Source organism: Rhinopithecus roxellana, chromosome 15 (genome assembly GCF_007565055.1).
Source record: "Rhinopithecus roxellana isolate Shanxi Qingling chromosome 15, ASM756505v1, whole genome shotgun sequence".
Lineage (NCBI taxonomy): Eukaryota > Metazoa > Chordata > Mammalia > Primates > Cercopithecidae > Rhinopithecus > Rhinopithecus roxellana.
This window is the reverse complement of record NC_044563.1, coordinates 58,181,120-58,208,063: the sequence shown is the minus strand read 5'-3', so window position 1 is coordinate 58,208,063 and position 26,944 is coordinate 58,181,120. Positions and strand designations below refer to the sequence as shown.

At 46.9% G+C, this 26,944-nt stretch overlaps 1 protein-coding gene and 1 pseudogene across 2 annotated transcripts; both read right to left on the bottom strand.

Moving 5' to 3' along the window:
* Positions 1-1,013: 1,013 nt before the first annotated feature.
* UCP2 (uncoupling protein 2) lies at positions 1,014-9,933 on the bottom strand. Of its 2 annotated transcripts, XM_010366832.2 has the most exons (8): positions 9,351-9,933; positions 8,085-8,241; positions 4,848-5,071; positions 4,477-4,687; positions 3,125-3,319; positions 2,944-3,045; positions 1,816-1,996; positions 1,014-1,452 (listed from the first exon to the last, which is right to left on the bottom strand). In XM_010366832.2, exons 3-8 carry the CDS (start codon positions 4,971-4,973, stop codon positions 1,338-1,340), a joined length of 930 nt encoding a protein of 309 aa, XP_010365134.2. In that variant the 5' UTR covers positions 4,974-5,071; positions 8,085-8,241; positions 9,351-9,933; the 3' UTR covers positions 1,014-1,337. The 2 variants fall into 2 exon arrangements, with proteins under 2 accessions (XP_010365134.2, XP_030773901.1); XM_030918041.1 differs by lacking the exon at positions 3,125-3,319 and having other exon boundaries at positions 9,351-9,873.
* Positions 9,934-25,586: 15,653 nt separating this feature from the next.
* On the bottom strand, positions 25,587-26,799 carry LOC104665127 (annotated as a pseudogene).
* Between the last annotated feature and the right edge of the window lie 145 nt (positions 26,800-26,944).

Here is a 26,944-nt window from a genome sequence, read left to right as displayed (position 1 = left end):
AAGCCCTGGTTTCTCATGGACTCCTTGGATCCCTAGCTGGGGCGGGGGCAGGTGGAGAGGGGCTGTGGTGAGACTCCAAATGGAAAGTATCCTGGCCAGGCGCGGTGGCTCATGCTTGTAATCCCAGCACTTTGGGAGGCTGAGGTAGGTGGATCGCTTGAGGTTAGGAGTTCAGGACCAGACTGGCCAACATGGCAAAACCCCGTCTCTACTAAAAACACAAAAATTAGCCAAGTGTGATGGTGTATGCCTGTAATCCCAGCTACTTGGGAGGCTGAGGCAGGAGAATTGCCTGAACCTGGGAGAGGATGCAGTGAGCCGAGATTGCACTACTGCACTCCAGCCTGGGTGACAGCAAGTAAGACTCTGTCTCAAAACAACAAAATACACAAATGGAAAGTATCCTCAGGCAGAGACCGGATATTTACCCTGCAGCCTCCACCCACCCTCTGTGGAGTCAGGGCCTGCTCCACTCAGTTCAGTAACACTTCCTCTGTGGGTATGACTGTGGAGGGTGGAAGGAGGCTGACTTGTTCTCACAAGGTCTGGGACTTTGGGAGAGGTGGGTCTTCCTTCCATTTGTAAAATGGAATAAAATAAAGTTGACAGCATTTAAGAGTCTCATGTTCCTCTGGAACTGCAGGAGCTGCAGGGCAGACAGGAGCACTCTTGTTGTGCAGATAAACAGGCCTGCGGCTGGGGTGGGGGGTTGGGATGGCAGGCACTAGGGTACCAGATTCTGAGTAAGAGCTCAAGTGGCCTGGCAAAAGAAGGGGAGGCGAGAGCAAGGCCACTACTGTTTCTCAGGTGGCTCCTGCTCTCCCCATGTTAGTGCAGGGCCTAGGTCTGAAGAGAAATGGACTAGACCTCCATGGGCTGCAGATTGGATGCTGGAGGTAGAAGGTGGATCACACCCATTTTCAAAGTCAGGTGGTTCCTCCCCTGCCCACCAGGTACCAAAAAGGCCATTGGACCAAGACCTCTGGTAACAGCTACAAGAGAGGGAGGAGACACCAAGGTTGAGCTTGCTTTATGGGTGACGAGTGGGCTAGGGTGGGCTGCAGGGGGCAGGATGAAGATTCTGGCTGAATGTTCCAAGGGACGGGAGGCTTGGGATCCTGGCTGGTACCAGGCCTCCCACACTGTCAGATGTCAACTCCACCAGCACTGAGAGACAATGAGGAGATGACAATGTGGAGAGAGGAAGGTGGTGGGTAAAGGAGCAGAAGGGAGAGGCGGGGAAAGAGGGAAGGAGGGAAGGGAAAGAAGGAAGAAAAGGAAAGCATGGCCCAACTAGAGCCAAAGCCAGAGGTGATCAGGTCAGCAGCAGGAGAGGCTCAGAAGGGAGCCTCTCGGGAAGTGCAGGCGGCCATGAGGGCCCGTTTCAGCTGCTCATAGGTGACGAACATCACCACGTTCCAGGAACCCAAGCGGAGAAAGGAGGGCATGAACCTAGGGGAGAAAAAACACAGGTCATGGGGGTACCTCCACCTCCCACTTTCCTCACTGGGCCTGGTATTCAATCTAACCCAGTGGCTCTGTCCCAGAGGAGGCTGGGAGGACTCAATAAACTGAGCTCACAGCTGCCTGGTATGAATTCCCTTTGAGTCTCCATTTAACAAATACAAAATTGTGATAGTAGCAATTCTGGGAGGAAGGAATTAAAGGGATAAGTGAAAGCTGGCAAAATGCCAGGAGTGGGATCAGAACTGCCTGACACTGGGCTGATACTCACTTCTGGGTGCTTCTCTCCCACCCATGATAGACATGCGTAGCCAAGAGGCCTGAACTGGGTGGGGAGGAGCAGAGGCTCACCCTTTGTAGAAGGCTCGGGGTCCCTCCTTCTGGAGCATGGTGAGGGCACAGTGGCCGGCGCTGCTGTACTGGCCCAGGGCAGAGTTCATGTATCTCGTCTTGACCACGTCTATAGGGGAGGCGATGACAGTGGTGCAGAAGCCTGCCCCAAAGGCGGAAGTGAAGTGGCAAGGGAGATCATCTGTCAAGGAGGAGCAGGCAAGGCAGTCAAGATTCTTCACTCATCATTCCAGAAGGAAGAATTACTAAAGTAGCTAAGAGTTTTCACGATTTTAAAGAGACAGAGAGGGTGGGCACAATGGCTCATGCCTGTAATCCAGGACTTTTGGAGGCCGAGGTGGGTGGATCACTTGATCCCAGGAGTTCAAGACCAGACTGGGCAACATGGCAAAACCCTGTCTCTACAAAATAGAAAAATTAGCCAGACACAGTGGTGTGTGCCTATAGTCCCAGCTACTCAGGAGGCTGAGGTGGGAGGATTGCTTGAGTCAGGGAGGTCGAGGCTGCAACAAGCCATTAATCACCCCACTGCACTCCAGCCTGGGCAACACAGCAAGACCCTGTCTCAAAAAACAAATAAGAGGGTGGTGCGTGGTGGCTCACACCTGTAATCCCAGCACTTTGGGAGGCCAAGGCGGGTGGATCACTTGAGGCCAGGAGTTCGAGACCAGCCTGGCTAACATGGGGAAACGCCATCTCTACTAAAAATACAAAAATTACCCAGTGTGCTGGCGCACACCTGTAATCCCAGCTACTCGGGAGGCTGAGGCATAAGAATTGCTTGAACCTGGGAGGAGAAGGTTGCAATGAGCCGAGATTACATGGTGAGACTCTGTCTCAAAAAAACAAAAAACAAAACAAAAAACAAAAACAAGAGACAGGGACTCCAGCTGAGACCTCTTCTGAGGACCTGAGTCATTGTGCCAATCTAGCCTCAGTTCCTCAATATGCAAAGTGGGAGCTTCATCCTAGTTGGCTTCAATATGGCAAGTAAGAGATATATCTTACTCTCCCTGAAAAGGGCAAATAGGATGAAAAGACGTAGTCTTCTGGTGTCAACTAGACCCCCGCACCTGCTCCCGGCATGGGGGAAGGGTGAGACCCAGCACCATCTACCTCGTGACTCACCTGTCATGAGGTTGGCTGTCAGAAGGGCATCCTTGATGAGGTCATAGGTCACCAGCTCAGCACAGTTGACAATGGCATTACGAGCAACATTGGGAGAGGTCCCTGTAGGAGGAGGGAGATCCTGGGTGAGACCAGAGAATCGGGGAGGAGGAAAAGGGGAAAAGAAAACAACTGTACACACCTTTCCAGAGGCCCCCAAACCCTTCCTCTCGGGCAATGGTCTTGTAGGCATCGATGGTGCTTTGGTATCTCCGACCACCTCCAACCCGGGCCTGAGCTTGGAACCGGACCTTTACCACATCCGTGGGCTGGGCCACAGCCACAGCCAGGGCACCTGTGGTGCTGCCTGCTAGGAGGCGGCTCCCAATGCTGGCGTCTGTGGGTGAGTCATGGGGTCAGTGGCCAGCAGGCTTGCACTGGTTTTCTACCTCATCTCTCCTCACCAAAACCACCCTGTCACTGTCATCTCCTGCTTTGGGGAATAGAATCCAGAAGCTTTTGGCCTTCTACAAGCTCTTGCTCTAAGAACTCACATCAAACAAAATAACCCTATGAATGTCTACTCCTTGCTAGGGACATAGCAAGGGTTAAGACCAAAATGAAACCTGGGCCGGGCGCGGTGGCTCAAGCCTGTAATCCCAGCACTTTGGGAGGCCGAGGCGGGTGGATCACGAGGTCAGGAGATCGAGACCCTCCTGGCTAATACGGTGAAACCCCGTCTCTACTAAAAAAAATACAAAAAACTAGCCGGGTGAGGTGGCGGGCGCCTGTAGTCCCAGCTACTCGGGAGGCTGAGGCGGGAGAATGGCGGGAACCCAGGAGGCGAAGCTTGCAGTGAGCCGAGATCACGCCACTGCACTCCAGCCTGGGTGACAGAGCGAGACTCCTCCTCCTCCTCAAAAAAAAAAAAAAAATGAAACCTGGTGCTTTCTTTCATAAAACATTTTCATTTACCTGCTCAACAGCCCTGAGAAATCACAATCATTTCCATCTGACAAATGTAAAACCAAGGCTCAGAGAGAAGTGGCTTTCTGAGGACTGGGACTCCTAAGACTTGGGATCTCAGGTCGGCTTTACTTCTTCCTGCCATGTGATCTTGGGAAAGAAAACTTTTTGTTTGGGGCTCTGTTTCTTCATATGTAAAATGGAGGGTTGGCAGGGCATACTACGGAGGTGAAAGGGAAGAACGCTGGCCTTGCAGGCAAGTGTCCTGGCTCTCTACTGTGTGCCCTTGGCCAAAGGCCCCCTCTACCCACTGCCTTCCCACCTCAGTCTCTTCTTCTATAACACTGGGATGATACTGCCTACTCCCAAGGTGGTGGTGAGGACTGTCATGGGATGATGCCCTGCTCAGAGCCTGGTGTAGCCCAGGTGCTCGGGAACTATGCGGAGGACCAGGCCCTTCCAGTTCTCTGTTCCTCTGATCTTCCTAGGGATCATGGGGCCTAAAACACCTATATGGCTGAATGAACTAAGATCAATCATCACTGAGAAAAAAGGGCCAAGGGGCCTCCAGCCTAGCTCCATACTCACGCTCAGAGCCCTTGGTGTAGAACTGTTTGACAGAGTCATACAGGCCGATGCGGACAGAGGCAAAGCTCATTTGGCGCTGCAGGCCGGCAACCAGTCCATTGTAGAGGCTTCGGGGGCCCTCGGTACGCACCATGGTCAGAATGGTGCCTAGCACACCACGGTACTGGGCGCCGGCTGTAGCGCGCACTGGCCCCTGACTTTCTCCTTGGATCTGCAAGGCCAAAACAGGGTAGCTACAGGGATAGGCATGTTGCCCTTCCCACCTCCAGTCATCTCGATGCTCCAAATACCCAGTGGCCCTTGAGGGGTCTGTGTCCTTGGGGAGGGAACAGAGTAGACACCATCAAGATCCCCAGGCTTCATCCCCTCACCTGTAACCGGACTTTAGCAGTATCCAGAGGAAAGGTGATGAGATCTGCGATGCAGGCAGCTGTGCCAGCCCCAAGAAACTTCACAGTGGCAGTAGGGGGGACATCTGTGGCCTTGAACCCAACCATGATGCTGATTTCCTGCTACCTCCCAGGAGACGGAAAAAAACTGGAGACGGGGCACCTTTAATCAGTAACAAGACGAGATAGAGGAACTCTGCCGGAATCTAAGCCAAGAGGAGAAAAGCCCCATTAGTCACGATGTCCCCAGGCCCTCCCTGCTCACCATCCCCAACCCCAGCTTCCCTAACAGCACCAAGTCCCTCAGCAAGACTCCAAGTGGCCTCATGAGGGAAAATAGATGTGAGCTCGAGAGGCACTCAATTAGGCACTGGTGAAGCAATTCCTGCTCACGCAGTCAATACTTCATGAAGGGCTCCCTCCCTTTCAATACAGGGAGAGTCTGGATCAGAGCTCTCCTAGCGCTGCCTCATAAACAGCCACTGGACTAGCCCTCTGTCTGCTGGATGCAGAGGTTTCACTGATGATGCCCATGTTCCTGCTTCTGTGATTCATCTGGAGAGCTGACAGAAGTGGAGAAAAGTTTCACCCAGACTAAGACCCGACAGGCACAGACCCACAGGCTTATGTTCTGGATGTCTAAGCAGGAATGGTTTCCACGGGTCTGGAACTTAAGAAGAAAAGGAAGGTACAAGATGACGAATTCAGTCCCTTCCCAGACTGTCAGTCTAATTCTCTCCTCTAGCTCCCACACAGCTTAGGATCTCCAGAGTCACTGTTTTAGCAAGACTGCTTTGCTGGGCAGTGGTTCACTGAGATGCAGGAGATAATATCTACCCTAGAGGAGGCTTACTGTTGGGCACAGGGGTGGGTGGGCAGATGATTCAAGCTGCATTTGAGGCTTACAGGACATACTCTCAAAATGCAAAGGAGGGAACAACCAAGGCCACCGGGAGAGAAGGAAGAGTGAGTGATTAGAAAAGACTTCCTGGGCTGGGTGCGGTGGCTCATGCCTGTAATTCCAACACTTTGGGGGGCCGAGGCGGGCAGATCACCTGAGGTCAGGAGTTTGAGACCAGCTTGGCCAACATGGCAAAACCCCATCTACACTAAAAATACAAAAATTAGCTGGGTGTGGTGGCACGCGCCTGTATTCCCAACTACTTAGGAGGCTGAGGCAGGAGAATCGCTTGAACCCAGGAGGTGGAGGTTGCAGTGAGCTAAGATTGTGCCACTGCACTCCAGCCTAGGCGACAGAGCAAGACTGTTTCAAAAAAAACAAAAACAAAAACAAAAAACAAACTAGCACTTTGGGAGGCCGAAGTGGGAGGACTGCTTGATCCCAGGAGTTCAAGACCAGCCAGGGCAACATAGTGAGACCCTGTCTAAAAAAATATAAATAAAAATAAATTAGCTGGACATGATGGTGCATGCTTATAGTCCCAGCTACTTGGGAGGATTACTTGAGCCCAGGAGGCTAAGGCTGCAGTGAGCTGTGATTGTGCCACTGTGTTCCAGTCTGGGTGAGAGTGTGAGACCTTGTCTCAAACAACAACAACAACAACAACAACAACAACAACAACAACAAAACTAAAGACTTCTTAGATAAGGTAACATTGAGCTAGGTGATTTTGGGGGCTGAGAGTAAACTCTGGGGCATTAGACTCCTCCTGGCCTACCATGTGATGCAAAGAAAATTGCTCTCCTTTTTGTTTGGGCCAGTTTCCTTTCCTCCAACTTAGGGGGATCCACACTTACACAAGACAGGCAAGGATGGGGGGTACAGGTCAGAGCTGTGAAGAGTGATAAGGGAAACCAAAAGCCCCATTTTGTTCTGAATTGGAACCACGCCCTCCTCCACTGCCCCAAGAGGAAGTAAGCCCAGCACCCTAGTGGGGGAGGGTGACCTGCTTCTTCCCCTGAGCTTATTTCTTTGACTTCATTGGAGCAGCTGCTTTGAGCCCCGCCTGACTGACTGCCTTGGTTGCTGGGGCTCAGATGAAAGAGCTGGCTGGTGAAGGGAGTCAGCTGTGAATACAGAGACCCATGGAAACAAAGAGCTCACCCAGCTTCCTCTTGGGCTTCTCACTCCAGGTGGCTGGGGCAACCAGGGAAATGAAGACACTCACCATAGCAACTACACTGGGACCTACAGAACAAGGCCTGACCTTATTCCTGTTTCCCTCCAGCTTGCCCATGAGGCTCAGTGAAGACTGCTGCTCAAATGACAGAGCGGGTTGATGAAGGTGCCCCTGGACTCCCCAGGTTCCCTGCTCTGACACCCCCTTCCCCCAGGAGGTGCTCCACAACTTTCCCCACCCCAATGCCCAGGGCACTGTATTAGCTCAATCCTCAGAGCAGCCCTGCAAGGTGGCTGCCCTTACTTCCATGTGAGATGAGTAAGAGCCACACCTACAGGCACCAAAGCTGGTGGTATTTGCTTTGCACTGCTGCCCAGCTCCTCAGTTCCTTCCTGCTGTTTTCTCAGCCCCAGGCACAGGCAGGACCTTTCACAAGGAAAGTTCTCTCAGGCTGATTAAACAGTCCTCAGAAGGCTCAGGCAAATGGTATCCCTTCTCTGGGCATCAGAGACATCATGTCATGAGTCTATCACATTCCTAACCTTGAGCTGGGTTGCAGGATGTTGTGAAGGCCAGAGAATAAGACCCAGCTGCTGCCCAAAGACAAGTGCACAGAGGTTCAGCTGCCATTCTGAATGTTGCCTTGGATTTGCCAAACCAGGCCCTTCAGAGGGTGGGTAAGGGGGCCCTACTGACAGCAATTAAAATGCAGGCCTAGAAATAGTTAATCCTTTCTTACAGTTCCCAGCAAATAACCAGTTTCAGAACCGCACAAGGCTGATTACCAATCTCGGTTTCAGGGATAGTCAAAAGCTAGCATCAAAAATATGAAGTTAGAACAACAGGTTCCTGTCCTAGCTCTTCTGCTGGCTCCCAGGATGACCTGGGGCCAGTCACTGTTCCACGTGGGCCTGTTTTCTCCTTTATAAAATGGGGACCAAGAACCTTGGCTTGATTCGGCTGAAGGGCCAGAATGAGAGCAGGGAGGTGTGAGAGTGCTCTGTGAACTGGAAAGAGCCACATCACTGTCATGGGGGTGGGGATGGTAGTTATTTTTGTTAATGCCCCGCTGACTCCTGTCCCTAGACCACAGGGTTAGGAGGCAGCAAGAGATCTCTTCCTTGGACTGGACTCTTACCTGGCTTTGTAAGGTCTCACGGTGAGGCCTCCAAGATCAAGCTTCTCTAAAGGTGTCCCGTTCTTCAAAGCTGCCAGTGGCTATCATGGCCTGATCCCCTTGGTTTTCCATAGAAAATGGGTGGGAGACGAAACACCTAATGGTCATACTATGTGTCCTGTGGGTGAGCAAAGGCGGAGAGTTTAGAAAGGGCCACCTGCCCCAAGACACACAAGCCCACCCAGTCCATGCCTTGGAGAGGGATGGAGAACAGGGCCCATCTCACCCAGGAACTGATTAAGTGCACACACTGGAAAGGGGAAAAGCAGGGCAGAAAATGAACCTAGGTACACTCCCCACCCCCACCCCACCTGCTTAATATCACAAATTTGCTCCTGTCCAGGTTTCTGCTTTTGTAACACCCAGTACTCTAGATAAGCACCCCCTAGCACAGTCATCAGACTTTGGTGAGTGAGAGAGTTATGAGGGGGTCACGATGGGACAGAGAATCTCCGGGAATTGGCTAGGGCCCAGGCTGGGCTGTGAGGAGGTTGGATGGGCTGGGAGCTGGCCCTGCAGGGGCCAGACTGAGCAGCTCAAAGCCCACTAGAAAAAGCCCCCAAGCCCTGGGAAAGGCAGTGCAGGAACACTGCCTGGAGCCGCCTGGTGAGAGAGAGGTCATTGTGGTCATCGCTGACGGTCCCCATCCAAGGCAGGGCTGGGCGTCGTGGTGGAAAGGAGGGATTGAAAGGTGGAGGATCAAACGACAGCCAACTGAACGGGAGAGGGAAAGAACAAAAGGGAGTAAGAAAAAGAGTAAGAGAAGAGAAACAAAGAACCAAGGACATAAAGGATTTGTACAGGCCGAGCGCGGTGGCTCACGCCCAAAATTCTAGGACTTTGTGAGGCCGAGGCGGGCGGATCGCTTGAACTCAGGAGTTCGAGACCAGCCTAGGCAACAAAGCGAAACCCCGTCTCTACAAAACACAAAAATTAGCCAGGCGGGCGCCTGTAATCGCAGCTACTCGGTAGGCGGATCGCTTGAACCTGGGAGGTGGAGGCTGCAGTGAGCCGAGATCGCGCCACTGCCCTCCAGCCTGGGAGACAGAGCGACAGCCTGTCTCAAACAAACAAACAAACAAACAAACAAACAAAAACAAAGAAATAAAACCGAAAGAAAGAAAAGAGTACAAAGTTGGGTGGGAGAGAAGGGAAATGGAAGAGCGGGCAGCGCACGCAGAACAGGTGTAGGGGGCGCAGAGGGTGCAGGGCTGGGGCCAGGCTCACCGAGCCTCAGGGAGAACACGAGAGTGCGTGCGGCTGCGTGTATCGGCTGGAGGAGGGCGCGTCGGGCGAGCCGGACCAACGCGGACGGTCGATCTCAAGGCGCGAACAGCAGGGCTTTGCAGTGTGGCTCCGCGCGGGCGGCGGCTCGGCACAGGTCTCGGGGGCGGGGCGTGCGGGGCGGGGCGTGCGGGGCGGGGCGTGCCAGCTCGTACTTGGGTGAAAAGACGCTGGAGCCGCCGCCTTTCCGCGGGAAACGCCCCGCCTAAGGTTCTCTCCGTGACTTTCTCCACTCCCATTTCCGTGCGTCCTATCACCGCGTTTACTCTTTCGTTCCCCCAGATGGTCACTCCTTTGCCATTCCCCGCCTCTGCCTCACACTCTCTCGGGCCGCCAACCTCTTTGTGAGGATGGCAAGACTGACGGCCAGAAAGGAGTCTTGTCCAGTCACACACCTCTTGCCTCCCAGCCAGGACGGTTTCTAACAGCGTTCAGCGGGGTCGGGTCTAAGTGTACTTTCTCTTTTATGGGACCAGCCCCCAACGCTGGGCAAACTACCCACCCTCCTGCCAGCGAGCGCGCGGCTGGCTCCTGCAGGGCGGGGCGGGGTCTCGCGACTGGCCTCGCTGTCGATTGGTTACAGCCGCCGCGTTGTCGAGGGAAGGAACCAGTCAGAGCTGCAGCAACAGGTGGCCCGGCAACCGGCAACTGCCGTTGGGCTCGGCTGGGGTTCGCGCCTTCTCCGTCGGTGGAGCGGCCTGGCCTTTAGGGACCAGGGACACTAAAGGCCTCGGTGGGGCGGGAGCACCCAGCGTGACCTCACGCTCCTATACACAGGCGAGCAAATGGGCTGGCCCCCGCATGTGACAAGGCAGAGCCAGACCCAGGCCTGCTGCTTGTCCAGGCCTGGGATGAGAAAAGGAGTCTCATCCCAGGACCGGGCCTGGTTCGCCTTTAATTGGCTGACTCGTCCTGTGGGGGTAACCGACGCGTGAACAGCCAACAATTGGGCCCGGTGGCCAGGACAAACACGTGCATTTAGGGAGTAGAAGAAGGCCAGTATTAACCTCCATTTTACGGTGAGGGAACGGAGTCCCAAAGGCATTCAGTCATCTGCCTGATAGTCACACAGTGGCGAGCCCTGACTTACACCCTGGTCAGGTCGGCGCCATGTGTGTTTTCACCAGCAGAAGGGACTGCCAGGGAACAGCTGAGGGGACCAGAGCTGGGATGGGCCTGGATAATTACAGCGGAAAGAAAAACACGCCGAACGCACGGTCCTGGCAGAAGCAGCGTGGAAACAGAAGTCAAGGCAGATTATTTCTGTCATGAGGAGATCTTGCCATGCAGGAAAAAAGAAAGAAAGAGAGAGAGAGAGGAAAGAGAGAGAGAGGAAAGAAAGAGAGACAAGAAAGAAATAAAAGAAAGAGATCGAAAAAGAAAGAAAAGAAAAGAAAGATTATTTGTGGCACTGTGGGTCTCCCTCTGCCAGGTTCTCTAGCTTTTGCGCTGAGCTCTGTCTGGCTGTGCATTCCGGAGAGGCTCGGCAAATTTGCCCTGAGATTGCTGACCGACAGCAGAACAGATGCAAAGGCCTGCAGACCAAAAATTGTCCCCTTAGCTGTCCAAACAGGGAAGGATCTGGATTCCAGAAACTATATACTTATTATCCTTGGCAAAAGAGACTGTTAAAAGCGTGGACTCTGAAAAAGGGAAGAGGAGATCAACAAGATGTAGCATGAAGTCTTTAAGAAGTCCTCTTTGGAAAAAAAGATGTGTTTAGGGTTTAAACTACTTTTATTATTTATTTATTTAACTTATTTTTTGAGACAGGGTCTCTTTTTGTTGCCCAGGCTGGAATGCAGGTGACTGGTTCTCTACTCACTGCAGTCTTGACCTCCTGGGACTAAGCAGTCCTACTTCTGCCTCCCTAGTAGCTGGGACCACAGGGATGAGCCACTAAGCCTGGCTAATTTATTTATTCGTTGTATTGACAGGTCTCCCTATGTTGTCCAGGCTACTCTTGAACTCCTGGTCTCAAGCAGTCCTCTGAACTTGGACTCTCACAGTACTGGAATTACAGGTGTGAGCCACTGTGCCTGGCCTCAAGAAATTCTCTTAAAATTCTTTTTGAGTGGGGGCAGATCTGAGCAATCCTATAGACATACAAATGCTGCACCCCTGGATTTTTAGCATCTTGCCCAAGTCATAAGATGTGCTGTGGACAAACCAGAGAATGTATGGGTACAGATAACTATATTTTGAAAACTTGTAGCCGGGTGAGGTGGCTCAAGCCTGCAATCCCAGCACTTCGGGAGGCTGAGGTGGGCAGATCACCTGAGGTCAGGAGTTGGAGACCAGCATGGCAAAGATGGTGAAACCCTGTCTCTACTAAAAATACAAAAATTAGCTGGGAGTGGTGGTGGGCGCCTGTAGTCCCAGCTACTTGGGAGGCTGAGGCAGGAGAATCACTTGAACCCAGGAGGCAGAGGTTGCAGTGAGCTGAGATTGCGACATTACACTCAAGCCTGGGCGACAGAGCAAAACTCTGTCTCAAAAACAAAACAAAAACAAAAAGAAAAGAAAACTTGTTTCACATCTATTTCATTGAATTGTGTGTACACGCACACACACACGTTTATTTGTAAATATTTTGTATATGCCAATAACCAAATTGACAAGTTTCATATATTTTGTTGTATAATTTTTTTTTTTTTTTTTTTTTTTTTTTTTTTTTTGAGAAGGAGTCTCGCTCTGTCACCCAAGCTGGAGTGCAGTGGCCAGATCTCAGCTCACTGCAAACTCCGCCTCCCGGGTTTACGCCATTCTCCTGCCTCAGCCTCCTGAGTAGCTGGGACTACAGGCGCCCGCCCCCTCGCCCGGCTAGTTTTTTGTATTTTTTTAGTAGAGACGGGGTTTCACCGTGTTAGCCAGGATGGTCTCGATCTCCTGACCTCGTGATCCACCCGCCTCGGCCTCCCAAAGTGCTGGGATTACAGGCTTGAGCCACCGCGCCCGGCCTTGTTGTATAATTTTAACATCATCCCAGGAAACAATTCACTGTGCTTACAGTTTTGGAACTTTTAAATCTTTAAATACCAACTGTATTTGAAACACTGAAAATGAAAAAAAGACACAAGAATGAAAGAGAAAACTGAAAACATCAGGTAATTAAAACCAACATGAGAAAAACTTAAACATTTCCTTCATCTCTGATAATTTCTGCTAAGAATATTGAGTAGATTGGCTATATTAACTTTCCTCCCCTCATCAAACAAGCATACAATTATCTGACTGCAGTTTTAAAAGGAAGTCAAATTTGATGACCATGCATTTTTAAAATTGACATGAAACTGAATTTCTTTAAACCCACTTACCAGATGAGATGGGGGACGGTGGCTCACACCTATAATCCCAGCAGTTTGGGAGGTTGAGACAGGTGGATCACTTGAGGCCAGGAGTTGAAGACCAGCCTGCCAACATGGTAAAACCCTGTCTATACAAAAAATACAAAAATTAGCTGGGCATGGTGGTGCATGCCTGTAGTCTCAGCTACTTGGGGGGCTGACATGGAGGATCACCTGAGCCTGGGAGGTTGAGGCTTCAGTGAGCCATGATTGTGCCACTATACTCCAGCCTGAGTGACAGGGTGACCCTGTCTCAAAAAAATAAATAAATAAAAAATACCTGTAATCCCAGCACTTTGGGAGACTGAAGCAGGTGGATCACAAAGTCAAGAGATAGAGACCATCCTGGCCAACATGGTGAAACCTCATCTCTACCAAAAATACAAAAATTAGCTGGGTGTGGTGGCACTTGCCTGTAGTCGTAGCTACTTGGGAGGCTGAAGCAGGAGAATCACTTGAACATGGGACATGGAGGTTGCAGTGAGCTGAGTTCGTGCCGCTGCACTCCAGCCTGGTGACAGAGTGAGACTTCGTCTCAAAATAATTTTTAAAAACCTTTTAGAAGATTAAATTGAATCATGTATTTGTTAATTTACATGTCCATTTTGATGTTTCTTCTTCTTCTTGGTTTTGGTTTCTAAAAAAAGGGGGGTGGGGCAATGGCGACACAAAGCCAGATGGAATTACTTGACATGCTTGTCACGTAATTAACCATTGTACATGAATTTTCCTTGGTAAGTAACACATCCTGGTTTTTTTGTTTGTTTGTTTGTTTGTTTCTTTTTGAGACGAAGTCCTGCTCTGTCACCAGGCTGGAGTGCAGTGGCGCGATCTTGGCTTACTGCAACCTCCACCTCCTTCAAGCAATTATCCTGCCTCAGTCTCCCGAGTAGCTGGGACTACAGGTGTGCGCCAACATGCCCAGCTAATTTTTGTATTTTTAGTGGAGACGGGGTTTCACCATGTTGGCCAGGATGGTCTCTATCTCTTGACCTTGTGATCCACCTGCCTCGGCCTCCCAAAGTGCTGGGATTACAGGCGTGAGCCACTGGGCCCGGCCCACATCCTGTATTTTAAAAGTTGAATTGAAAAACACCGAGTTAAAAGATGCATGTTTTTCCATTAGTTGTGTGAATGAAATAAAGCTAAATTCAGAAAGCATGAACATAGCAGTAGTTCTCATTTTGCTCACAGTTCTAAAAATGCAAATTCTCCTCAACTTCTTAGGACATGACAGGTCTTTAGCTGGCAATCTTTCCATGTTTATATAAGAAGCTAGAATTGATCATATGGTTTTACAGTGCTTTCCCTAAAATCCGTTTGTTATTAGATTCTATTTTTCTTATTATCTCTCAAAGGAAATCAAGCAGCAAATTACTCCCATATTTTAAGCTCTAAATTCAAGAACAACTAAATTCACTGCCAGCCATTACAAATATTCAGTTCTTTTTTTTTTTTTTTTTTTTTTTTGAGACGGAGTCTTGCTCTGTCGCCTGGGCTGGAGTGCAGTGGCCAGATCTCAGCTCACTGCAAGCTCCGCCTCCCGGGTTCACGCCATTCTCCTGGCTCAGCCTCCCGAGTAGCTGGGACTACAGGCGCCCGCCACCTCGCCCGGCTAGTTTTTTGTATTTTTAGTAGAGACGGGGTTTCACCGGGTTAGCCAGGATGGTCTTGATCTCCTGACCTCGTGATCCGCCCGTCTCGGCCTCTCAAAGTGCTGGGATTACAGGCTTGAGCCACCGCGCCCGGCCACAAATATTCAGTTCTTAAGTTATACATCATTACAGTAGGCTCTGAGTGCTAATACATGAATAATAACTATAGTTAGTAAAACAATGCAAATGAAGATGAGTTTAAAGAGCTCTGATCAATGAAGTACTTTTCAGTTGAAAAATTGTAGAAGGACTGGGCGCAGTGGCTCACGCCTGTAATCCCAGCACTTTGGGAGGCCGAGAGGGGCAGATCACCTGAGGTCAGGAGTTCGAGATCAGCCTGGGCAACATGGTGAAACCCCGTCTCTACTAAACATACAAAATTAGCGAGGTGTGGTGGCACACGCCTGTAATCCCAGCTGCCCAGGAGGCTGAGGCAGGAGAATTGCTTGAACTTGGGAGGCAGAGGATGCTGTGAGCCAAGATTGTGCCATTGCACTCCATCAACAAGAGTAAATCTCCACCTCACCAAAAAAAAAAAAAAAAAAAAAAAAAAAAAAAAAAATTGTAGAAGGTGCCGGGCGCGGTAGCTCATGCCTGTAATCCCAGCACTTTGGGAGGCCGAGGCTGGCAGATCACGAGGTCAGGAGATCGAGACCATTTTGGCTAACACGGTGAAACCCCGTCTCTACTAAAAATACAAAAGAATTAGCTGGGTGTGGTGGCGGGCGCCTGTAGTCCCAGCTACTCAGAAGGCTGAGGCAGGAGAATGGCGTGAACCCGGGAGGCGGAGCTTGCAGTGAGCCGAGATCGCGCCACTGCACTCCAGCCTGGGCGACAGAGCAAGACTCCGTCTAAAAAAAAAATTTTTTTAGAAGGTATATACTAAAAAGCAATAGTAATATATGATAATTCAATAATTACTGAAGGAATAAGTGAATGAATCAAACTAGAAATAATTTTGATATATTAGTTTTCTTTTTATTTATTTATTTTTTTTGAGATAGAGTTGTGCTCTGTCGCCCAGCCTGGAGTGCAGTGGCAAGATCTCGGCTCACTGCAACCTCTGCCCCCCCGGGGTTCAAGCGATTCCTGCCTCAGCCTTCCAAGTAGCTAGGATTACAGGCACGCACACCACACTGGGCTAATATTTTGTATTTTTAGTAGAGATGGGGTTTCGTCATGTTGGCCAGGTTGATCTCAAACTCCTAGCCTCAGTAGATCCACCCACCTCGGCCTCCCAAAGTGCTGGGATTGGAGGTGTAAGCCACACTCCACCTAGTTCATTCTTTCTTTCTCTTTTTCTTTTCTTTCTTTCTCTTTCTTCTTTCTTTCTTTCTTTCTTTCTTTGGGAGGGAGGTCGTTTCGTTCTTCTTGCTTTCTTTCTTTCTTTCTTCTTGTCTTTCGTTCTTATTGAATTTAGTCCTGTTCTCTCCTTCTGCTTCCTCTTCCTTCCTTCCTTCCTTCCTTCTTCTCTTTCTTTCTTTCTTTCTCTTTCTTTCTTCTTTCTTCTCCTCCTCCTTCTCTTTTCTTCTTCTTTTTCTTCCTCTTCTTTTTTTTTGAGATGGAGTTTCACTCTTGTTGCCCAGGCTGCAGTGCAATGGCATGATCTCAGTTCATTGAAACCTCCGCCTCCTGGGTTCAAGCGATTCTCCTGCCTCAGCCTCTTGAGCAGCTGGGATTACAGGTGCCTGCCAACACGCCCAGCTAATTTAAGCCACAGAAGTTAAGCCAAACATAGTCTGTTTAGTTATTTTATTTTTAGAGATAGTGTCTCGCTCTGTTGCCGAGGCTAGAGTGCAGTGGTGTAATCATAGCTCACTGCAACCTTGAACTCCTGGACTCAAGCAGTCCTGCCACCTCACCCTCCTGAGTAGCTGGGATTAAGGCACAAACCGTGCCTGTAGCTGCTATGTGCATTGCCTGGCTACAACTAGTTCTATAAAGAAGAAAAAGTCAGGAAAAGTATTTACGTAATAACATTCTCAAATTCTTTGTTTGCCAGATATCTTATTTGGTCACTTAGGGTACAGTTTTAAACTAGTAAACAATTATATTATAGAAGAACTAAACTAAATTATAACATGGCACAGACTTCCTAAGGAAGGTAACTCGAAAAATCTAAAAAGTGATAGCAATTATTCTAATTAACATTTGAGATATTAAATGAATTAATGACCCAAGACAACCTTTGAAATTATTCAATTCTTTTTTAAAAGTATACTAGCATAATTTAAGATTTAGCTTGCCTAAGATTACTTATTTTATTTTATTTTTATTTATTTATTTTTAGATAGGGTCCTGCTATATCACCCAGGCTGGAATGCAGTGGCACAACCAGAGATCAGAGTTCACTACAGTCTCAAACTCCTGAGTTCAAGTGATTCTTTCATCTCAGCCTCCAGAGTAGCTGAGATTACAGGCGGGCACCACCACACCCAGCTCATTTTTAAATTTTTTTGTAGAGATAGAGTTTCACTATGTAGTTCAGCCGTGATCTCAAGCAATACTTCCCACCTCAGCCTCCCAAAGGGCTGAGATTACAGGCATGAGCTGCCCTGCCTATCCAGAATATGTCTCTATAGTAGGTTTATCATTAGAACGTTTTGATCTGAAGACATAGTCTTAATGATTCTAAGTGTAATTCTAACCTAAAATCAAAATCCTTGGTTTGTAAACATCAAATTCAATTTTATGTTAATTCGTACGGCAACTAAACAAAAAACAATTTTTAAAAATGTCTGTATTATTTATTACACTAAACAATTCTGACCACTAACAACCAAGGGGGGGGAGGGAACAACACTATTAGACCATGAAAACATCTTGCTTCGCAACAAAATTTCCTCCCTCGCTTTAACATTTTTGAGGATGCTTTCCCAAACCTATTACATGTATATTACGATGGTTACGAATTTCCCAACTCCACCACTCCTTTCAGTGCATTATTACTATTATTATTTTATTTATTACTTTTTTTTTGAGATGGAGTCTCGCTCTGTCACCCAGGCTGGAGTGCAGTGGCGCAGTCTTTGCTCACCACAACCTCTGCCTCCTGGGTTCAAGTGATTCTCCTGCCTCAGTCTCCCGAGTAGCTGGGATTACAGGCATGTGCCACTGCGTCCAGCTAATTTTTGTATTTTTAGTAGAGACAGGGTTTTGCCATGTTGGCCAGGCTGGTCTTGAACTCCTGACCTCAACTGACCCGCCTACCTCAGCCTCTCAAAGTGCTGGGATTACAGATGTGAGCCACCATGCCCGGCCATCAGCACATTATTTTTAATATCTTAATTAAAGGGGAAAAAATCTCCTACTTGTAAAAACAAAACAATGTTGGAAACTGCCATTAAAACACAACAAGTGAAAAAACAGAGCTCTTCCCAGACTCATGGGACTACAAATTTAGGAAGTACACAAAAAATTAAAAATTAATTACACTCAATTGGACACATTAAATATGTACAGCTTTTTGTACATAAATCATACCTAAATAAAGTGATTTTAAAACAAATGAGATGGGCCGGGTGTGGTGTCTCACATCTGTAATCCCAGCACTTTGGTAGGCTGAGGCAGGCAGATCACTTGAAACCAGGAGTTAGGGATCAGCCTGGCCAACATGGTGAAACCCCATCTCTGCTAAAAACACAAAAGTTAGCTGGGTGTGGTGGCACACGCTTGTAATCCCAGCTACTCCAGGGGCTGAGGCATGAGAATCTCTTGAGCCTGGGAGGCGGAGGTTGCAGTGAGCTGAGATGGCGCCACTGCACTCCAGCTTAAGTGACTCTGTCTCAAAATAATAAATAAATAAAAACAAATGGTCTAACCCTTACCACCAACTGATAAAGAAACAAACAAATGAGTCATGCAAAAAGCCATGCTTTTTGGTTTAATCCTACTTTAAGAACACTAACAATAATTTGCATGCAATAAATACAGTTCCCTAAATACAACAGATGAATTCTTTTATAAACACATCTGATTTTTGTTTATGGAGAATCTATTAATAAACACATTTTATATTCAATATATTATGTATGTATGAATGGGAAGCAACCTTAAACATTTTAAATACCAGACATATACAAAAGAATTATAAACGAAGTAATACAAAGTGCCTCGTGTTTTTATCCTGGAGTCAAACCATAGAAATCACAGGTTATTAAGAGAACTTTGAAAAATATTGTTATGAATATTGAAAATCACGTGTTTTGGGCGCGCCCAAGATGGCCAAATAGGAACAGCTCCAGCCTCCAGCTCCCAGTGTGAGTGACACAGAAGAAGGGTGATTTCTGCATTTTCAACTGAGGTACCAGGTTCATCTCACTGGGGAGTGCCAGACAATCGGTGCTGGTCAGCTGGTGCAGCCTGACCAGCGAGAGCTGAAGCAGGCTGAGGCATCGCCTCACCTGGGAAGCGCAAGGGAGAAGGGAATCCCTTTTCCTAGCCAAGGGAAACTGAGACACACAACACCTGGAAAATCGGGTAACTCCCACCCTAATACTGCGCTTTACCAAGGGTCTTAGCAAATGGCACACCAGGAGATTATTTCCCACACCTGGCCCAGAGGGTCCCATGCCCATGAAACCTCCCTCATTGCTAGCACAGCAGTCTGAGATCTAACTGCAAGGCGGCAGCAAGTCTGGGGGAGGGGTGCCCGCCATTGCTGAGGCTTAAGTGGGTAAACAAAGCCACCAGGAAGCTCGAATTGGGTGAAGCCCACCGCAGCTCAAGGAGGCCAGCCTGCCTCTGTAGACTCCTCCTCTGGGGACAGGGCATAGCTAAACAAAAAGCAGCAGGAAATCTTGGCAGAGGTAAATGCCCCTGTCTGATAGCTTTGAAGAGAGCAGTGGATCTCCCAGCACGGAGGTTGAGATCTGAGAACAGACAGACTGCCTGCTCAAGTGGGTCCCTGACCCCTGAGTAGCCTAACTGGGAGACATCACCCATTAGGTGCAGATGGACACCCCACACCTCACATGGCAGGGTACACCCCTGAGATGAAGCTTCCAGAGCAAGAATCAGCAACACTCGCTGTGCAGCAATATTCTATCTTCTGCAGCCTCCGCTGCTGATACCCAGGCAAACAGAGTCTGGAGTGGACCTCAAGCAATCTCCAACAGACCTACAGCTGAGGGTCCTGACTGTTAGAAGGAAAACTAACAAACAGAAAGGACACCCACACCAAAACCCCATGAGTACATCACCATCATCAAAGACCAAAGGCAGATAAAACCACAAAAATGGGGAAAAAGCAGTGCAGGAAAGTTGGAAATTCAAAAAATCAAAGTGCATATCCCCTTCCAAAGGAACGCAGCTCATCGCCACCAATGGAGCAAAGCTGGACAGAGAATGACTTTGACGAGTTGAGAGAAGAAGGCTTCAGTCAATCAAACTTCTCAGAGCTAAAGGAGGAACTACATAACCAGTGCAAAGGAACTAAAAACCTTGAAAAAAGAATGGATGAATGGATAACTAGAATAATCAATGCAGAGAAGACCTTAAAAGAACTGATAGAGATGAAAACTATAACACGAGAAATATGTGACAAATGCACAAGCTTCAGTAACCGACTCGATCAACTGGAAGAAAGAGTATCAATGATTGAAGACCAAATGGATGAAATGAAGCAAGAAGAGAAGTGTGGAGAAAAAAGAGTTAAAAGAAATGAACAAAGCCTCCAAGAATTATAGGATTATGTGAAAAGACCAAATCTATGTCTGATTGGTGTGCCTGAAAGTGATGGGGAAAATGGAACCAAGTTGGAAAACATTCTGCAGGATATCATCCAGGAGAACTTCCCCAATCTAGTAAGGCAGGCCAACATCCAAATTCAGGAAATACAGAAAACGCCACAAAGACACTCCTTGAGAAGAGCAACTCCAAGACACATAATTGTCAGATTCACCAAAGTTGAAATGAAGGAAAAAATGTTAAGGGCAGCCAGAGAGAAAGGTCGGGTTACACACAAAGGAAAGCCCATCAGACTAACAGCAGATCTCTTGGCAGAAACTCTCCAAGCCAGAAGAGAGTGGGGGCCAATATTCAACATTCTTTTTTTTTTTTTTTTTTTTTTTGAAACAGAGTCTCGCTCTGCCGCCCAGGCTGGAGTGCAGTGGCCAGATCTCAGCTCACTGCAAGCTCCGCCTCCCGGGTTTACGCCATTCTCCTGCCTCCCGAGTAGCTGGGACTACAGGTGCCCACCACCTCGCCCGGCTCGTTTTTTGTATTTTTTTTTTAGTAGAGATGGGGTTTCACCGTGTTAGCCAGGATGGTCTTGATCTCCTGACCTCGTGATCCGCCCGTCTCAGCCTCCCAAAGTGCTGGGATTTCAGGCTTGAGCCACCATGCCCAGCCCCTCAACATTCTTAAAGAAAAGAATTTTCAACCCAGAATTTCATATCCAGCCAAACTAAGTTTCATAAGTGAAGGAGAAATGAAATCCTTTACAGACAAGCAAATACTTAGAGATTTTGTCATGACCAGGCCTGCCCTACAAGAGATCCTAAAGGAAGCACTAAACATTGAAAGGAACAACAGGTACCAGCCATTGCAAAAACATGTCAAAATGTAAAGTCCATTGATGCTAGGAAGAAACTGCATCAACTAGCGAGCAAAATAACTAGCTAATATCATAATGACAGGATCACGTTCACACATAACAATATTAACCTTAAATGTAAATGGACTAAATGGTCCAATTAAAAGACACAGACTGGCAAATTGGATAAAGAGTCAAGACCCATCAGTTTGCTGTATTCAGGAGACCCATCGTGCATGCAGAGACACACATAGGTTCAAAATAAAGGGATGGAGGAAGATCTACCAAGCAAATGGAAAACAAAAAAAAGCAGGGGTTGCAATCCTAGTCTCTGATAAAACAGACTTTAAACCATCAAAGATCAAAAGAGACAAAGAAGGCCATTACATAATGGTAAAGGGATCAGTTCATCAGCAAGGGCTAGCTATCCTAAATATGTATGCACCCAATGCAGGAGCACCCAGATTCATAAAGCAAGTCCTTAGAGACTTACAAAGAGACTTAGACTCCCATACAATAATAATGGGAGACTTTAACACCCCACTATCAACATTAGACAGATCAATGAGACAGAAAGTTAACAAGGATATCCAGGAATTGAACTCAACTCTGCACCAAGCAGACCTAATAGATATCTACAGAACTCTCCACCCCAAATCAACAGAATATACATTCTTCTCAGCACCACATCGCACTTATTCCAAAATAGACCACATAGTTGGAAGTAAAGCACTCCTCAGCAAATGTAAAAGAACAGAAATTATAATGAACTGTCTCTCAGACCACAGTGCAATTAAACTAGAACTCAGGACTAAGAAAGTCAATCAAAACCGCTCAACTACATGGAAACTGAACAACCTGTTCCTGGATGACTACTGGGTACATAAAGAAATAAAGATGTTCTTTGAAACCAATGAGAACACACACACAACATACCAGAATCTCTGGGACACATTTAAAGTAGTGTGTAGAGGGAAATTTATAGCACTAAATGCCCACAAGAGAAAGCAGGAAAGATCTAAAATTGACACCCTAACATCACAATTAAAAGAACTAGAGAAGCAAGAGCAAACACATTCAAAAGCTAGTGGAAGGCAAGAAATAACTAAGATCAGAGCAGAACTGAAGGAGATAGAGACACAAAAAACCCTCCAAAAAATCAGTGAATCCAGGAGCTGGTTTTTTGAAAAGATCAACAAAATTGATAGACCGCTAGCAAGACTAATAAAGAAGAAAAGAGAGAAGAATCAAATAGATGCAATAAAAAATGATAAAGGGGCTATCACCACCGACCTCACAGAAATACAAACTACCATCAGAGAATACTATAAACACCTCTACGCAAATAAACTAGAAAACCTAGAAGAAATGGATAATTTCCTGGACACTTACACTCTCCCAAGTCTAAACCAGGAAGAAGTTGAATCCCTGAATAGATCAATAGCAGGCTCTGAAATTGAGGCAATAATTAATAGCCTACCAACCAAAAAAAGTCCAGGACCAGACAGATTCACAGCCGAATTCTACCAGAGGTACAAGGAGGAGTTGGTACCATTCCTTCTGAAACTATTCCAATCAATAGAAAAAGAGGGAATCCTCCCTAACTCATTTTATGAGGCCAACATCATCCTGATACCAAAGCCTGACAGAGATACAACAAAAAAAAGAGAATTTTAGACCAATATCCCTGATGAACATTGACGCAAAAATCCACAATAAAATACTGGCAAACCGAATCTAGCAGCACATCAAAAAGCTTATCCACCATGATCAAGTGGGCTTCATCCCTGGGATGCAAGGCTGGTTCAACATATACAAATCAATAAACGTAATCCAGCATATAAACAGAACCAAAGACAAAATCCACATGATTATCTCAACAGATGCAGAAAAGACCTTTGACAAAGTCCAACAGCCCTTCATGCTAAAAACTCTCAATACATTCGGTATTGATGGAACACATCTCAAAATAATAAGAGCTATTTATGTCAAACCCACAGCTAATATCATACTGAATGGGCAAAAACTGGAAGCATTCCCTTTGAAAACTGGCACAAGACAGGGATGCCCTCTCTCACCACTCCTATTCAACAGTGTTGGAAATTCTGGCTAGGGCAATCAGGCAAGAGAAAGAAATCAAGGGTATTCAGTTAGGAAAAGAAGAAGTCAAGTTGTCCCTGTTTGCAGATGACATGATTGTATATTTAGAAAGCCCCATCATCTCAGCCCAAAATCTCCTTAAGCTGATAAGCAACTTCAGCAAAGTCTCAGGAAACAAACTCAACGTGCAAAAATCACAAGCATTGTTATACACCAGTAACAGACAAACAGAGAGCCAAATCATGAATGAACTCCCATTCACAATAGCTTCAAACAGAATAAAATACCTAGGAATCCAACTTACAACGGATGTAAAGGCCCTCTTCAAGGAGAACTACAAACCACTGCTCAGTGAAATAAAAGAGGACACAAACAAATGGAAGAACATACCATGCTCATGGATAGGAAGAATCAATATTGTGAAAATGGCCATACTATCCAAGGTAATTTATAGATTCAATGCCATCCCCATCAAGCTACCAATGACTTTCTTCACAGAATTGGAAAAAACTGCTTTAAAGTTCATATGGAACCAAAAAAGACCCCACATTGCCAAGACAATCCCTAAGCCAAAAGAACAAAGCTGGAGGCATCACGCTACCTGACTTCAAACTATACTACAAGGCTACAGTAACCAAAACAGCATGGTACTTGTACCAAAACAGAGATACAGACCAATGGAACAGAACAGAGCCCTCAGAAATAATACCACACATCTACAGCCATCTGATCTTTGACAAACCTGAGAAAAACAAGAAATGGGGAAAGGATTCCCTATTTAATAAATGGTGCTGGGAAAATTGGCTAGCCATAAGTAGAAAGCTGAAACTGGATCCTTTCCTTACTCCTTATATGCAAATTAATTCAAGATGGATTAGAGACTTAAATGTTAGACCTAAAACCATAAAAACCCTAGAAGAAAACGTAGGTAATACCATTCAGGACATAGGCATGGGCAAGGACTTCATGTCTAAAACACCAAAAACAACGGCAACAAAAGCCAAAATTGACAAATGGGATCTAATGAAACTAAAGAGCTTCTGCACAGCAAAAGAAACTACCATCAGAGTGAACAGGCAACCTACAGAATGGGAGAAAATTTTTGCAATCTACTCATCTGACAAAGGGCTAATATCCAGAACCTATAAAGAACTCAATCAAATTTACAAGAAAAAAACGAACAACCCCATCAAAAAGTGGGCAAAGGATATGAACAGACACTTCTCAAAAGAAGACATTTATACAGCCAACAGACACATGAAAAAATGCTCAGCATCACTCGCCATCAGAGAAATGCAAATCAAAACCACAATGAGATACCATCTCACACCAGTTAGAATGGCAATCATTAAAAAAATCAGGAAACAACAGGTGCTGGAGAGGATGTGGAGAAATAGGAACACTTTTACACTGTTGGTGGGACTGTATACTAGTTCAACCATTGTGGAAGACAGTGTGGCGATTCCTCAAGGATCTAGAACTAGAAATACCATATGACCCAGCCATCCCATTACTGGGGATATACCCAAAGGATTATAAGTCATGCTGCTATAAAGACACATGCACACGTATGTTTATTGTGGCACTATTCACAATAGTAAAGACTTGGAATCAACCTAAATGCCCATCAGTGACAGACTGGATTAAGAAAATGTAGCACATATACACCATGGAATACTATGCAGCCGTAAAAAAGGATGAGTTTGTGTCCTTTGCAGGGACATGGATGCAGCTGGAAACCATCATTCTCAGCAAACTATCGCAAGAACAGAAAACCAAATACCGCATGTTCTCATTCATAGGTGAGAACTGAACAATGAAATCACTTGGACACAGGAAGGGGAGCATCACACACTGGGTCCTATTGGGGGTAGGGGGTATGGGGTAGGGATAGCATTAGGAGATATACCTAAGGTAAATGATGAGTTAATGGGTGCAGCACACCAACAAGACACATGTATACATACGTAAGAAACCTGCACTTTGTGCACATGTACCCTAGAACTTAAAGTATAATAAAAAAATAAAAAGAAAAAAAGAAAATCATGTGTTTTGGGGAAGGAGAGAATTAACAACCGTTCTTTCCTTAAAATACTTTACATTTTATGAAATTGCAATTGGAATGAAGCAGCTCCTAAAGTAGTCAGTATTCGGGTCAGGGAAATTGAGCAGAGAAGCAAACTACTGTTTGTTTTCTCAACTCCTTCACAATGCTCAGCTGAAGAGGTTCCCACTTAAAAGAGGTGCTGAAGTCATTTCTATTTTAGAAAGGTAGTATGAATGAGGTTTTCTATGTATTAGCTAGAATTTATGGTAATTTGTAAAATGTTTTTCCATTTTTATACGTAAGAGTCTATATGTCCACCCACAAAGCAGCAGTCACTGCTAAGGGTCTTAGGCTAACATCTGCCACCACACCAGTCTGCATGGCCCATAAGCAGGTGTGGAGAGGACCAGAGTTCACCTGTCAGCAGCACCATGGAATCAACTGTCCAGCCTTTTTGCCATTAATTACCACAGATGTGGTCTTTTTTCTGATATTCTATTCCCACCGGAGTCTTTTTATTAAGATCTTGTACCTGTAAATGCATTTAGGGTACAACATATTGTCTTCAAGGTACGGGGGTGGAAAATCGGAGGCAGGAAGCAAAAAGAGTGCACTCACTCTCCCTTCTTACTTTTTGGGAATCCAGGCTTGTTCAGCATGAAACTGGACGTGAACCCAACCATCTGTGTCTGCAAGGAGACTTCTCCCATGGACCACAAGCCACTTGACACCATGGGCCTCATGTGGACATTCAACTGTTTCTGGTGCCCTCTCCCTGGCTATAGTTCTGGCCCAGGAGGCCAGCAAAGCTTCTGGAACAGAAGTTGTCACCACAACTGTATTAACTCCCTCAAGGAGAGCAGCAGACTCTTCTAGGGCAGGCAACCCCTTCCCAGGGAGAAGAGCCACTTCAGGAGGATGTGTCTCCTCAGAGCTTTGCAGGGACGTTTCCCCTTTGTCCGCCTTTGATTTTTTTGGTAATGATTTCCGGATTCTGGCCTCTTTTGCTGTGCTAGGAAAAGTCTTTTGATTTGGATAGGCAAAGGCACACAGGAGCTTATTTCTGGCATCAAAGGCCTGTGTGGCTTTGCCTTTAATTGTAGGCACCAGGCCTGCAGAATGTCGCAGTGAATCGGATTAACAGGTGGCAGTTTAGAGGGTGATGAGGGGATTGGTATCTTCTTCTGAGGTTTGGGGTTGTCTCTGTACTCTGCCGCCTTTTTTGGGCAGAGTGTTTTTTTTTTTTTGTTTTTGTTTTTGTTTTTTTTTTTTTTTTGAGACGGAGTCTCGCTCTGCCGCCCAGGCTGGAGTGCTGTGGCCAGATCTCAGCTCACTGCAAGCTCCGCCTCCCGGGTTCACGCCATTCTCCTGCTTCAGCCTCCCGAGTAGCTGGGACTACAAGCGCCCGCCACCTCGCCCGGGTAATTTTTTTGTATTTTTTAGTAGAGACGGGGTTTCACCGTGTTAGCCAGGATGGTCTCGATCTCCTGACCTCGTGATCCGCCCATCTCGGCCTCCCAAAGTGCTGGGATTACAGGCTTGAGCCACCGCGCCCGGCCGGGCAGAGTGTTTTTCCATCTTTAGCAGATATTTCTCCTTTGGTTCCCTTTGCTGATGTTCCTGGCAAAGCAATTGTGTTTGATTGATCCTCTTCCCTCGACTTCTCTGAAGATGTCCAATCCTTGCCTTTTGCCTTCTCCATACTCAGAGAAGAAGTGGAGCTTGGTCCCAAAATCCTTAAATCAGAGTGAAGGTATGCAGTAATCATCACTACCAAGATGGAAACAATTTCTATTTTTCCATAAAGAGTCTATGAAAAGAAGCCAGGCACAGTGGCTCACACCTATAGTCCC

What these genes read in the sequence shown, in the direction of transcription:
- UCP2 (XM_010366832.2), bottom strand. Translation starts at nt 4,973, where the DNA reads ATGGTTGGGTTCAAGGCCACAGATGTCCCCCCTACTGCCACTGTGAAG. An exon ending in GTTTGGGGGCCTCTGGAAAG is followed by an intron (nt 3,046 to 3,124) that starts GTGTGTACAGTT and finishes CTCCTCCTACAG; the next exon opens with GGACCTCTCCCAATGTTGCT. An exon ending in CCCCGAGCCTTCTACAAAGG is followed by an intron (nt 1,453 to 1,815) that starts GTGAGCCTCTGC and finishes TTTCTCCCCTAG; the next exon opens with GTTCATGCCCTCCTTTCTCC.